The following is a 15,480-nucleotide window of genomic DNA, read 5'->3' on the forward strand; positions in this document are numbered from 1 at the left end:
AGGAGGAATTTTGGACCATATCTCTTTACAAAACTTTTTCAGTTCCACAATATTCTTGGGATGTCTGGTGTGAACTGCTCTCTTGAGGTCATGCCACAGCTCTAAAACATCGACTTTAGAGTGCTCATGGGACTGTACTGGGAAATCCTAAAGTGGGCGATGATTCTTTTCCTCGACTGTATTCATGCTCTCGTCTACGCACGCTTCATGGCATAGATTGACGGGTTATTCTCTACTTTTGTGGGTTAGGCCAGGGTGTGATTAGGTGGGGCATTCTTGTGTTATATTTCTTGTTTTTTGAGCCGAAGTGTGGTTCCATCTCAGAGGAGGCAGCTGTCTCTAATCGGTATTGTTGAATTGGGATCGCTACTTAGCAGCCATGTTCCGCGCCACTGTGTTGGTGGTCTTTTGGGTTAGTAAGTCTTTGTTCCTTCTATCCCTTGTTTTCTTGTGTCTCGCACCAGTATCAGGATACTGTTTCGTTTTGTTTTTCTATTTTGTTTATTCTTGTTTTAGATGTATACAGTTTGATAATTATGTTCATATTCATCACATGTAGTGGCTCTGCAACAACAGAACGTGTTCAAAATTGTTCGCGCTTTACCGTCTTTTTCTCTTCTTAGGAACGACAGCTGCCACAAGGATTATTAAGACCATTTTTCTTCTATACATGCATCCGTTCGACTCTTATATCCATCTTGTTGGGAGCTTTGTTTCTCTTGGTGGTTGTTGTCCTGTTGTTCACTTAACTTCTGTTGAGCTTCAATTGGCGGACAGATGCTAGCCATCTCTCCTGCAAAATGTTACATAGTGATAAACTAATTGGTGAATATATTTTTCTGTACGTGATGTGATATATTCAAAGGTCTGTTCAGTTTTGCGTAGAAATTATTTATCTCATTTATTCGCGAACCATGTCGATAGAAAATCCACCTCATCGAGATCTACTCTCTTCTAACATTAGACCAATGTTTATTTAACAGTTGGAGATGTTGGCTGTGCTGATTGCTTTTGATTGACTTGCCTCTGATGTGCGTTTTTCTCTTTTCCATCACCACTAGTTTGCTCTGATTCGTGTGTCGTTGGACGTAAATCTGTCAATCTCCAACAATATTTTAGGTTTCATTACTTATGCTTTAACACTAGAAACTTTAATATTGAATTTCTCAGATATTCACTCTTTTGATGTGCTATTCACCAGGTGCTCTTGCTATGCGACTTTAGCTCACTCTCGCAGCTCTCGCTGACCAGTAATTCATCTCTCATCGACTTAATAAGTCCCATCGCCCTCCAGACTTCGGATGTGCGACCAGGGACCTTCTGAAACACTCAACGTGCTACTCACACGGGTCGAGCTATGTTACCCATCATGTGCATCCCCACAATCGGTCGCTCGTCGCCCTTGCCGAGATTAGTGGCGAATATCAGTACTATATCCACAATTCTCTTTATTTCATGTAGTCAAGTAGAACGTAAAACTGACTTTCTGACATGACTTGATATAAAGTTCGTGCGATAACCCGGCTTAATTTAAGCTAGCATCACTTATCATCATCCGTTACATCAGCAAGTGGTTCTTTCGATTTGGACAGCAGTGGCTTCTTCCATGGTGTCCTCCCATGAACACCATTATTGTTTAGTGTTTTATGTATTGTAGACTCGTCAACAGAGATGTTAGCATCTTTCAGAGATTTCTGTAAGTCTTTAGCTGACACTCTAGGATTCTTCTTAACCTCATTGAGCATTCTGCGCTGTGCTCTTGCAGTCAACTTTGAAGGACGGCCACTCCTAGGKAGAGTAGCAACAGTGCTGAAATTTCTCCATTTATAGACCATTTGTCTTACCGTGGACTGACTTTTAGAGATACTTGGTACCCTTTCCAGCTTTATGCAAGGCAACAATTCTTAATCTTAGGTCTTCTGACATCTCTTTTGTTCAAGGCATGGTTCACATCAGGCAATGCTTCKTGTGAATAGAAAACTCAAACTTTGTGAGTGTTTTTTATGGGGCAGGGCAGCTCTAACCAAAATCTCCAATCTCGTCTCATTGATTCTTCTCCAGGTTAGTTGACTCCTGTCTCCAATTAGCTTTTGGAGTCATTAGCCTAGGGGTTCGCATACTTTTCCCAACCTACACTGTGAATGTTTAAMTTATGTATTCAATATAGACAAGACAAGAAAAATACAATAATTYGTGTGTTATTAGTTTAAGCATACTGTGTTTGTCTATTGTTGTGACTTGGATGAAGATCAGATCAAATTTTATGTAAAATGTATGCAGAAATCCAGGTAATTCCAAAGGGTTCACATACTTTTTTGTGCCACTGTGTACACACACACACACACACACACACATACATACATACATACTAACATATCATACATACATACATACATACATACATACATACATACATACATAATACATACAACATACATACATACATACATAATACATACATACTACACACTGTATATATAAATACATACAGTCATACATACTACTACATACATACATACATACATACATACTACATACATACATACAACTACATACATACTATCATACATACATACATACATACATACATACATACATACATACATACATACATACATACATACATACATACATACATACATACATACCATATACAGACACATCTACCATTGACCCCAATACATGGTTTACATGAAAGTATGGGTTAATGCGTGTAAATTGAGCCCACAGGTAGGATTCAGCCCACAGGTATCAAATTATTGAGTAGTTAAATAATCACTGGCACCACGATAGGTCTACTCAGTTTATTGAATGACAGTACAAGCAGAAAATAGAAAATGCAATGATAAAATGTTTAAACAAATGTGAAAGGAAAGGAACATAAACATACAACAACAAAAAAAATACAGTGAAAACTAAATGTAAGTGACCTACTGTATGTAAGCCACATTTGCTTTCTCAGCTATTGCCAAGTGTCATGTCAGTTGAGGAATGTGGTCATGTTCCTGTTACCTTGGTCTAATGCAGAGCATGGGTCCCAAATGGAACCCTATTCCCTATATAGTGCACTACATTTGACCAGARCTCTATGGGCCCTGGTCAAAGGTAATGYACTATAAATGGAATAGGATGCCATTTGCGACGCATCCAGAGTCAGTGGTCTCACCCACTTCATCTGGGTGGTAATGAATCAGCAAAAGCACTTGGGTAATGTTCCTCTTCATGCAGGCTGCAAGTAGACCTAAATCCCTCCTCTCACATCACTTTCAATAATTCTTTTTGTGTGTCACAGTTATACGAGTAATACTGAAACCCCAACTATTTGGATGTATCAGACATTACATAGAATTGTACAACAAAAAATACACAAAAAAAAAGGTCAATATTGAGAAATAATTTAGTTTTGTGACAGAAAGAAAAAAGATATGAATGTAGAGGCAACCCTGAAGCAATGAATCATTTTATCGCCTTGGAAAGGAAAGACTGAGCTTGTCAACGCAAGCTAATTGGTTGACCTATCGATTTAATGCATTTTTWAAAACTGATTTACCATTAGCCTCATGTCACAAAGGTGAAGCAAAGAGAAAACGGCAAAGGACCGTCTGGCATGGCACGTGTTGTTGCGGCCTTATGCTCCACAGAGAGTGGAGAGGAGTAAATAGTCCTATGAGGCTCAGATGGTAAGAGCATTGGTTAGAGGTTGTGGGTTTGATTCCCGCTTGGGGTCAGATATTCTAAAATATATGCACTGTACTGTAAGTCCTTTTGGATAAAAGCATCTGCTAAACGGCATATGTTATTATATTATTATAATTAAGTAAGTCATTTAACATGAGGGGCACCGTTCACAGGAAGGTCCTGTTCCGGGTACTGTGAGAACCCTGGAAGAGGGTGGGTAACGTCTCTGTCTCTCTGTCCCGGTCATGGACGTAACTCAGCCTACCCTGGGACCCAGGGGAGGGTGCATACTGATCACAGAAGGCTCCTTTAAGGCTGGGGCCACAAACCACAGACAGGGAGACATAAAGCGTGCCGTGTTTCAACTTGAACCCTTGATTGACTTTCATGCCCCTTTGAGGGGTTATGGAGCCCTTTCCTAGCAGGTTATCGTTCCATCTGTTGTCGCGGTCCCACACCTCAAAGTACAAGGTTCTGTTAGGGAACACATAGAGTGGGTGAATGAGAGAGAGCACTCTAAGTAAGAGCAGTGGTAATACACCAAATATTCACAATGCTGGCTAAAGGGAAAAAAATTCTAAATGTTTTTTTTTTTTTTTTACTCTTACAAGGTTTTATAGAATAGGGAGCATAATTAGCAAACTGGCACCTACCATGGAGTTCCCACCGACAAAGACACAGAGAGGCCAAAACACCCTTATCATATGTCTTGTTGCTCCACTTATTCCTTTGTACAGGAAGCCTATACATAGTAACTCTCAAGAGACGGATCTGACTATTTAACATAAAAATAGAAAAAAACTCACTGTTTACTATTCAAATCCACCGTTCCATACTGAATCATATAGTTCCAGTAGGGGAAGTCATTGTTCCAGATCACAGGAGTGGAACCGCCTTGCTTTCCGTAGAAGACCTTGACGTAGCCGTCTGTCTTAGAGAAGTAGTCGCCCCAGAGCCCCGTAGCTCGGACCACCGTCACATTCATCCTGGCCACGCCCGGTTTACTGGGGCAGCAGTTGGAGTCCACATTCCTGTGACCGCTACACGTACAGGCGCAGTCTTTGTTGCGTCTCCCTGTCTTGCAAGCAGAAGGGCAGGAGGTGGACACAGCGTACTTTTGGATGTAGTCTCTGATGGCATTGCGCAGGTTGGTCTTAAGGATGGGGTTGTCTCTGGCCAGGAAGTGCAGGGAGCTGAGCTGGTAGGAGACCACACCAGGGACCTTAGTCAGGGACTTCAGCCAGGTTTTATAGCCAGACTTCTTGTCAGGGTTGAAGAGGATGTCCTCGTCCTCGAAGTTGCCGCCCTGCACTTCGGTGACGCGGTCCGAGAAGGTGGCTCCGAAGCTTGCGCCTTTCTTCAGTTTTTTGCTCTGGGACTTGCAGAACTCGGTCTCGGCGCTGATCGTGACACCCTTGATGGTGCCACTGGCTTCCACCCCCAGACAGTTGCTGACAGAATGGAGGGAGAGGCYGCTCATGGCCATCTCACAGGTGCGTATGGCTGTGGTGGAGTGCACCCGGCCCCCCAGGTGCACCTTGCGGATGTAGTGGGTGCCATAGATGGAGATGAAGTGGCTGTAGGCAGGGGCGGTCTTTTGAGTGTATGTGCAGGGGAGTTTTTTTAGGGAGTCATGAAACTCCTGGCTCAGGGGAGGTTGGGTTCGGAGGCGRAAGCTAAGGACAGGGAGAGAGGTATGATGAATAAAAACAACTTCAACAACATGGGTAACACTGTTTCTTTCCGTACACAATTTATATAAATAGCTGTTGGCTTTTTTTTGCTTTAGACCGCCTTAATCCTATGGCACTAAAATCAAAATCTCGACTCACGTGTAATATTCGCATTTGAATTCATGGCTGGTGAAAGAGAACTTGTCTTTGGTGGAGTGGCCTTTTGCGAACATGGCAGTTTTGGAGTGTGTGCCTCCAACAGCAACCCCAGCAATGCCCTTGAYTCCCAGGCCAACCTTCCAGCTGATGCTGGCAGAGTTAGYGGTCTCCTTCAGAACGGAGAGGCTCGAGTCATACATCTGGCTGCTGAGGCTCCGACGACACGTCACCTTTGTGCGCCAGTCCAGTACGGAGAGYGGTAATTTCTGGACCTGGTTGTCCATCAGAGTGTTGGTGCACAGGGTGCAGTTACCATTGTGCCCACCGACCATGAACTTCCGCACATCCACCACAAAGGCGCCGGAGGTCTGCATCTTGACAATGTTGAAACCCTCTCCGGCCAGGTTGTGGCCGGGGACGAACGGAGCCTTCTGGCAGTCGGTGAAGGAGCCAGTGTGGCAGCCATGACACACAGGGAGGAAGAGGATGAGGAAGAGTAGAAGGTTGACAGGCATGGCAGGTGCTGGGAAGAGAGAAAATTGGCAAATGTGGTGTGACAAAGGCAGGGGATAGACATAGAAAGAATATCATGAGGGATTTTAGAAATAAAGTTATTATAAGATTTTGCAATTGCCATCCCACTGTGCAAAGGCGTCACATCAGCATCACAAAAACGGGTGTATTTACTACATTTGGGTGTATTATTAAAGGACAAAATATATAAAACGTCTCAGGTCACTGAAAACCACACGGAAGTTCAGGCATTCCAAGATTTGTATTTCCCACATTGCCTTTAAAAGGTCACTCAAGTTAATGAATTGGAAAACAATATAACATAGATCATACATTGGATATAAGAGGAGTTACTGATGCAAACATCTTGGATTCAGATCTAAAGCCACGCAAAGGTTGACATTTAATGAGAAGAGTTTGCTGTACATATGAGAGAATCATTTTGAGAACGTATATCTTACAATCAGTTTCACAGTGAATATAAGTTCTTTTAGAACTCATGTTAATTTGAGGAGCAAATGGATTGTTATTTGATTTACTGAGCCTCCATCATATCCTAAAGAGGACTTTCTCGTATTTTTTTAAAATAAATAACGATTTAGTTCTAACATTGTTTTTCTATCTCTCAATTTCTCCGTACTGTGCAACAATGATTACAGTATTCATACTCTTCACTGACTGAATGGCTMTCTCATTTRAACTGTCTTTRAGAATCCAAATAACTAAACCTTATATTAGGCAGTATGTCCTTTTGGACAATCAAGCYCTTTTAATTCTTTGGATTGTGAGTATTTCTCTAATTAACTGTTGGAAATAGTCAAGTGAGTTAAGCAATAGTTCAAGGGTTCACAATAGTGACTATATGACCATCATGTAGATGACGAAAATAGAACTGAAATTCAGAATAACATTACTTAATTTCTAATACTTTATATCAAGTGTGATGATTCAGAAAATACGTACATTGAGTGGCAATGAAACAACAATGGTGCGTTTTCTACAAGAGGAATGCAATCAAATTATTTGGACTCACCTTACACAGAGACGTTGGTATTTTGAGGTGAAATATATTGGACAGTAAACCTACTTATATCTTTATATACCAACATACAGATTGGTGAATTGGGAGTGGCTAACAGAGATATACCCATTTATGGAGTAGCCTGTGACAAACCAAACAACCAACTAAGCACAAAATCACACACACACTTTCTCACAACCTCTCTAACACCCAAATATACCCATTCACACAACGCAAATACAAGGGAACAGGCATACTTAATAAAAAAAAACCTGTAACAGTATGAACTCTTTAGTCACGTCCGCCTCGCCCGACAGGGCGCGAAACCAGGACCTTCTGCACACATCAAAACGGTCCGCGCACGAAGCATCCGTTACCCATCACGTCACAAGGCCGCGGCCCTTGCAGAGCAAGGGGCAACACTACTAATATGTTTCAGAAGCAAGTGGACGTAACTGATTGAATGCTAGTAGCGGCGTACCCGCTAACTACTAGCCATTTCACTATCCGTTACACAAGCATGTTTTTTTTGGCACAGCAGTGGCTTCTTTTCCAATGGTGTCCTCCATGAACACCATTCTTGTTAAGTTGTTTTTACGCTATTGTAGACTGCGTCACAGAGATGTTAGCCATCTCCAGAGATTTCTGTAAGTCTTTAGCTGACACTCTAAGGATTTCTTCTTAACCTCATTGAGCATTCTGCGGCTGTGCTCTTGCAGTCAAGCTTTGAAGGACGGCCATCACTAGGTTAGAGTAGCAACAGTGTCTGAAATTTCTCCATTTATAGACCATTGTCCTTCCCCGTGGACTGAACTTTTAGAGATAACTTGGTACCCTTTCCAGCTTTATGCAAGGCACACAATTCTTAATCTTAGGTCTTCTGACATCTCTTTTGTTCAAGGCATGGTTTCACATCAGCAATGCTTCTTGTGAAATAGATAAACTCAATTTGTGAGTGTTTTTTATGGGGCAGGGCAGCTTTAACCAAAATCTCCAATTCGTCTCATTGATTCTTCCTCCAGGTTAGTTGACTCCTGTCTCCAATTAGCTTTTGGAGTCATTAGCCTAGGGGTTCGCATACTTTTTCCCCAACCTACACTGTGATGGTTTAACTGTATGTATTCATATAGACAAGACAAGAAAAATACAATAAATTCCGTGTGTTATTAGTTTAAGGATACTGTGTTTGTCTATTGTGTGACTTGGATGAAGATCAGATCAAATTTTATGTAATGTATGCAGAAATCAGGTAAATCCAGGGTTCACATACTTTTTTGTGCCATTGTTGATACATATAATCTGTATACTATACACATACCATTACATCTACATACTACATACATACATACATACTAACATATCATACATACATCATACATAATACATACATACATACATACATAATACATAAATTACATACATACATCATAATACATACATACTACCACACTGTATATATAAATACATACAGTCATACATACTACTACATACATACATACATACCATACATACTACATACATACATACAACATACATACATACTATCATACATACATACAGCACTGTATAAATATACACATACAGTACATACATACATACCCTACATACATACATACATAATACATACATAATACATACATACATACATACATACATACATACATACATACTACATACATACATCCATACATACATCCATACTACAGACACATCTACCATTGAACCAATACATGGGTTTCCATGAGGTATGGGTTAATGCGTGTAAATTGCGCCCCAGGTATGATTCAGCACAGGTATCAAATTATTGAGTAGTTAAATTTAAGTCCTGGCCCACGATAGGTCTACTCAGTTTTTATGTGAATGAACAGGTAACAAGCAGAAAGATAGAAAATGCATGATAAATGTTTAAACAAATGTGAAAGGAAAGGAACATAACATACAACACAAAAAAATACAGTGAAAACTAAAATGTAAGTGACCTACTGTATGTAGCCACATTTGGCTTTCTCCCATGCCTCATTGCCGTGTCATGTCAGTTGAGGAAATGTGGTCATGTTCCATGTTACCTTGGTTAATGCACGAGCATGGGTCCAATGGAACCTTTCCTATAATAGTGCACTACAATTTGACAGAGCCTCTATGGGCCCTGGTCAAAGGTATGCACTATAAATGGTAGGAATGCCATTTGCGACGCATCCAGAGTCAGTGGTCTCCAACACGCCACTTCATCTGGGTGGTATCGAATCAGCACAAAGCACTTGGTAATGTTCATCGCAGGCGCAGTGAACGCTAATCCTCCTTCACATCACTTTCAATAAGTTTTTTTTGTGTGTACAGTTTATAACGGTAATACTGAACCGCACTATTTAGATGTATCGACATTAACATAGAATTGTCAACAAAAATACACAAAAACAAGGTCAATATTGAGAACTTCTTTAGTTTTGTGGACAGCACGAAAAAGATATGAAATTGTAGAGGCAACCTGAAGCAATTGAAATCATTTTATACGCTTGGAAAGGAAAGACTGAGGCTTGGTCAACGCAAGCTTAATTGGTGACCTATCGATTTAATGCATTTTTAAAAACATGATTTAACCATTCGCTCATGTCCCTAAGGGTGAAGCAAAGAAAACACGGCAAAGGACCGTTGCATGGCACGTGTTGTTGCGGCCTATGCTGCACAGAGAGTGGAGAGGAGCTAAATCGGGTCCTATGAGGCCTCAGATGGTAAGAGCATTGGTTAGAGGTTGTGGTTTGATTCCCGCTTGGGTCAGATATTCTAAATATATGCACTGACTGTAAGTATCCTTTTGGATAACAGCATCTGCCTAACGGCAATATGTTATTATATTTATTACTAATTAAGTAGTCATTTAACATGGGGGCCACCGTTCACAGGTGAAGTCTGTTTTCCGGGTATGTGAGAACGCCTGGAAGAGGTGGGTAACGTCTCTGTCTCTCTGTCCGGTCATGGCGAACTCAGCCTACCCCTGGACCAGGGAGGGTGCATACTGGAATCACAGAAGGTCCTTTAGGCTGGGGCCACCAACAGCACGACAGCGGAGCATAAAGCGTGCGTCGTTTCAACTTGCCCCACCTTGAATTGACTTTCCTGCCGCCTTTGAGGGGTTATGGAGGCCCTTTCCTCAGCAGGTTATCGTTCCATCTGTTGGTCGCGGTCGCAACCTAAAGTAACAAGGTTCTGTTAGGGAACACATTAGCAGTGGGTGAAGAGAGAGAGCACTCTAAGTAGAGCAGTGGTAATAACATCGCAAATATTCACAATGCTGGTAAAGGGAAAAAATTCTAAATGTCTTTTTTTTTTTTTTTACCTCTTACAAGGTTTTATAGAATAGGGAGCATAATTAGAGCAACTGGCACCACCATGGAGTGTAATCCACCGAGACAGACACAGAGAGGCCACAAACACCTTATCATATGTCTTGTTGTCCACTTATTCCTTTGTAGCAGGAAGCCTACTCCTAGTAACTCTCAAAGAGACGGATCTGATATTGTAACCATAAAAATAGAAAAAAACTCACTGTTTACTATTCAAATCACCGTACATACTGAATCATATAGTTTCCAGTAGGGGAAGTCCATTGTTTTCAGATCACAGGAGTGAACCGCCCTTGCTTTCCGTAGAAGACTTGACGTAGCCGTCTGTTTAGAGAAGTAGTCGCCCAGAGCCCCGTAAGCTCGGACGCACCGTCACATTCATCCTGGCCACGGCCGGTTTTACTGGGGCAGCAGTTGGAGTCCACATTCCTGTGACCGCTACACGTACAGGCGCAGTCTTTGTTGCGTCTCCCTGGCTTGCAAGCAGCAAGAGGCAGGAGGTGGACAGCAGCGTACTTTTGGTGTAGTCTCTGATGGCATTCGCGCAGGTTGGTCTAAGGATGGGGTTGTCTCTGGCCAGGAAGTGCAGGGAGCTGAGGCTTGGTAGGAGACCAACACCCAGGGACCTTAGTCAGGGACTTCAGCAGTGTTTATAGCCAGACTTCTTGTCAGGGTTGAAGAGGTTGTCCTCGTCTCGAAGTTGCCGGCCCTGCACTTTCGGTGCACGGCGGTCCGAGAAAGCGTGGCTCCGAAGCTTGCGCCTTTCTTCAGTTTTTTGCTCTGGGACTTGCAGATGGTCCTCGCGCTTGATCGTGACCCTTTTGATGGTGGCCACTGGCTTCCACCCCAGACAGTTGCTGACGAATGGAGGGAAGAGGCCGCTCATAGGCCATCTCACAGGTGCGTATGGCTGTGGGGTGGAGTGCCCCGCCCCCAAGGTGCACTTGCGGGTTATGTAGTGGGTGCCATAGATGGAGATGAAGTGGCTGTAGGCAGGGCGGTCTTTTGAAGTGTAATGTGCAGGGGAGTTTTTTTAGGGAGTCTGAAACTCCTGCTCAGGGGAGGTTGGGTTCGGAGGCGCAAAGCTAAGGACAGGGATGTAGGGTGATGATAAAAAACACTTCAAACAACATGGGTAACACTGTTTCTTTCCGTACACAATTTATAAATAGCTGTTGGCTTTTTTTTTTGCTTTAGACCGCCTATAAATTTCATCTATTGGCACTAAATCAAAATCTCGACTCCGTGTAATATTCGCATTTGAATTCATGGCTGGTGAACAAGAGACTTGTCTTTGGTGGAGTGGCCTTTTTGCGAACATGTGGCAGTTTTTTGGAGTGTGGTGCCTCCAACAGCAACCCCAGCAAATGCCCTTGATCCAGGCCAACCTCAGCTGATGCTGGGCAAGAGTTAGCTGGTCTCCTTCAGCACGGAGAGGCTCGAGTCATACATCTGGCTGCTGAGGCTCCGACGACACGTCACTTTTGTGCGCACAGTCCAGTACGGAGAGTGGTTAATTTCTGGAACCTGGTTGTCCATCAGAGTGTTGGTGCAACAGGGTGCAGTTACCATTGTGCCCACCGACCATGAACTTCCGCACATGCACCCACAAAGGCGCCGGAGGTCTGCATCTTGACAATGTTGAAACCCTCTCCGGCCAGGTTGTGTGGCCGGGGACGAACGGAGCCTTCTGGCAGTCGGTGAAGGAGCGAGTGTGGCAGCCATGCACACAGGGAGGAAGAGGATGAGGAAGAGTAGAAGGTTGACAGGCATGGGCAGGTGCTGGGAAGAGAGAAAATTGGCAAATGTGGTGTGACAAAGGCAGGGGATAGACATAGAAGAATATCATGAGGGATTTTAGAAATAAAGTTATTATAAGATTTTTGCAATTGCCATCCCACTGTGCAAAGGCGTCACATCAGCATCACAAAACGGGTGTATTTACTACATTTGGGTGTATTATTAAAGGACAAATATATAAAACGTCTCAGGTCACTGTGAAACCACACGGAAGTTCAGGCATTCCAAGATTTGTATTTCAATTTGCTTTAAAAGGTACTCAAGTTAATGAATTGGAAACAATATAAATAGATCATACATTGGATATAAGAGAGTTACTGATGCAAACATCTTGGATTCAGATCTAAAGCCACGCAAAGGTTGACATTTAATGAGAAGAGTTTGCTGTACATATGAGAGAATCATTTTGAGAAACGTACAGTGGGAGAACAAGTATTTGATGACACTGAAATTTTTGCAGGTTTTCCTACTATACAAGCATGTAGAGGTCTGTAATTTTTTATTCATAGGTACACATTCAACCTGCGCTGAGAGAAGGAATCTAAAACAAAAATCCAGAAAATCACATTGTATGATTTTTAAGTAATGTAATTTTGCATTTTATTGCATGACATAGTATTTTGATACATAGAAAGCAGAACTGAATATTTGGTAGCAGAAACCTTAGTTGCAATTACAGAGATCATACGTTTCTGTATCTGTTTGACCAGGTTTGCACACACTGCAGCAGGGATTTTGGCCCACTCCTCCATACAGACCTTCTCCAGATCCTTCAGGTTTCGGGGCTGTCGCTGGCAATACGGACTTCTGGCTCCCTCCAAAGATTTTCTATTGGGTTCAGGTCTGGAGACTGCTAGGCCACTCCAGGACCTTGAGATGCTTCTTACGGAGCCACTCCTTAGTTGCCCTGGCTGTGTGTTTGGGTCGTTGTCATGCTGGAAGACCCAGCCAACGACCCATCTTCAATGCTCTTACTGAGGGAAGGAGGTTGTTGGTCAAGATCTCGCGATACTGGCCCATCCATCCTCCCCTCAATACGGTGCAGTCGTCCTGTCCCTTTGCAGAAAGCATCCCAAAGAATGATGTTTCCACCTCCATGCTTCACGGTTGGGATGGTGTTCTTGGGGTTGTACTCATCCTTCTATTCCTCCAAACCGGCGAGTGGAGTTTAGAGCAAAAAGCTCTATTTTTGTCTCATCAGACCACATGACCTTCTCCCATTCCTCTCTGGATCATCAGATGGTCATTGGCAAACTTCAGACGGGCCTGGACATGCGCTGGCTTGAGCAGGGGACCTTGCGTGCGCTGCAGGATTTAAATCCATGACGGCGTAGTGTGTTACTAATGGTTTTCTTTGAGACTGTGGTCCAGCTCTCTTCAGGTCATTGACCAGGTCCTGCCGTGTAGTTCTGGGCTGATCCCTCACATTCCTCATGATCATTGATGCCCCACGAGGTGAGATCTTGCATGGAGCCCCAGACGAGGGTGATTGACCGTCATCTTGAACTTCTTCCATTTTCTAATAATTGTGCCACAGTTGTTGCCTTCTCACCAAGCTGCTTGCTATTGTCCTGTAGCCCATCCAGCCTTGTACAGGTCTACAATTTATCCCTGATGTCCTTACACAGCTCTCTGGTCTTGGCCATTGTGGAGAGGTTGGAGTCTGTTTGATTGAGTGTGTGGACAGGTGTCTTTTATACGGTAACGAGTTCAAACAGGTGCAGTTAATACAGTATGAGTGGAGAACAGGAGGGCTTCTTAAAGAAAAACTAACAGGTCTGTGAGAGCCGGAATTCTTACTGGTTGGTAGGTGATCAAATACTTATGTCATGCAATAAAATGCAAATTAATTACTTAAAAATCATACAATGTGATTTTCTGGATTTTTTGTTTTAATCCGTCTCTCACAGTTGAAGTGTACCTATGATAAAAATGACAGACTCTACATGCTTTGTAAGTAGGAAAACTGCAAAATCGGCAGTGTATCAAATACTTGTTCTCCCCACTGTATATCTTACAATCAGTTTCACAGTGATATAAGTTATTTTAGAACTCATGTTAATTTGAGGAGCAAATGGATTGTTATTTGATTTACTGAGCTCCATCATATCCTAAAGAGGACTTTCTCGTATTTTTTTAAAATAAATAACGATTTAGTTCTAACATTGTTTTTCTATCTCTCAATTTCTCCGTACTGTGCAACAATGATTACAGTATTCATCCTCTTCACTGACTGAATGGCTCTCTCATTTAAACTGTCTTAAGAATCCAAATAACTAAACTTATATTAGGCAGTATGTCTTTTGGACAATCAAGCTCTTTTAATTCTTTGATTGTGAGTATTTCTCTAATTAACTGTTGGAATAGTCAAGTGAGTTAAGCAATAGTTCAAGGGTTCACAATAGTGACTATATGACCATCATGTGATGACGAAATGAACTGAAATTCAGAATACATTACTTAATTTCTAATACTTTATATCAAGTGTGATGATTCAGAAAATATGTACATTGAGTGGCAATGAAAACAACAATGGTGCGTTTTCTACAAGAGGAATGCAATCAAATTATTTGGACTCACCTTACAAGAGACGTTGGTATTTTGAGGTGAAATTATTGGACAGTAACCTACTTATATCTTTATATACAACTACAGATTGGTGAATTGGGAGTGGCTAACAGAGATATACCCATTTTGGAGTAGCCTGTGACAAACCAAACAACCCAACTAAGCACAAACTCACACACACACACAACACACCCACACACACACACCACACCCACCCCCACACAACACACACCCACACCACACACACACACACAACACACAAACCACACACACACACACACACACACACACCACACACACACACACCACACACACACACACACACCAGTCTGTACAGCTAACTTGTGGGGACATACAATTCAGTCCCATTCAAAATCCTATTTTCCCTAACCCCTAACCCTAATCCTAACCGTACTCTTTCCCTACCCTAACCTTAACCCTAACCCTAACCCTAACCCTAACCCAAAACCTAAACTTTATATACCCTAGCTCTAACCCTAACCTACACTAACCTAGCTACTAACCTTAATATTAACTTAATTCTAACCCTAACACTAATTCTAACCTTAACCCTAACACCCCTAGAAATAGCATTTTACCTTGTGGGACTAACAAAATGTCCCAGTTGGTCAATTTTTACTTTGTTTACTATTCTTGTAGGGACTTCTGGTCCCACAAGAATAGTTAAACACGTCCACACCACACACACACACACACACACCACACA

General features: G+C 42.3%; 1 protein-coding gene and 1 pseudogene across 1 annotated transcript; both read right to left on the minus strand.

The window, feature by feature from the left end:
- Positions 1-2,789: 2,789 nt before the first annotated feature.
- Positions 2,790-7,114, minus strand: prf1.3 (perforin 1.3). The gene is made up of 4 exons (XM_024013030.1): positions 7,057-7,114; positions 5,511-6,033; positions 4,485-5,354; positions 2,790-4,152 (listed from the first exon to the last, which is right to left on the minus strand). Exons 2-4 carry the CDS (start codon positions 6,023-6,025, stop codon positions 3,846-3,848), a joined length of 1,692 nt encoding a protein of 563 aa, XP_023868798.1. The 5' UTR covers positions 6,026-6,033; positions 7,057-7,114; the 3' UTR covers positions 2,790-3,845.
- A 3,599-nt stretch (positions 7,115-10,713) lies between these two features.
- On the minus strand, positions 10,714-12,158 carry LOC139022683 (perforin-1-like; annotated as a pseudogene).
- Between the last annotated feature and the right edge of the window lie 3,322 nt (positions 12,159-15,480).

The sequence above is a fragment of the Salvelinus sp. IW2-2015 genome, linkage group LG20, assembly GCF_002910315.2.
Source record: "Salvelinus sp. IW2-2015 linkage group LG20, ASM291031v2, whole genome shotgun sequence".
Lineage (NCBI taxonomy): Eukaryota > Metazoa > Chordata > Actinopteri > Salmoniformes > Salmonidae > Salvelinus > Salvelinus sp. IW2-2015.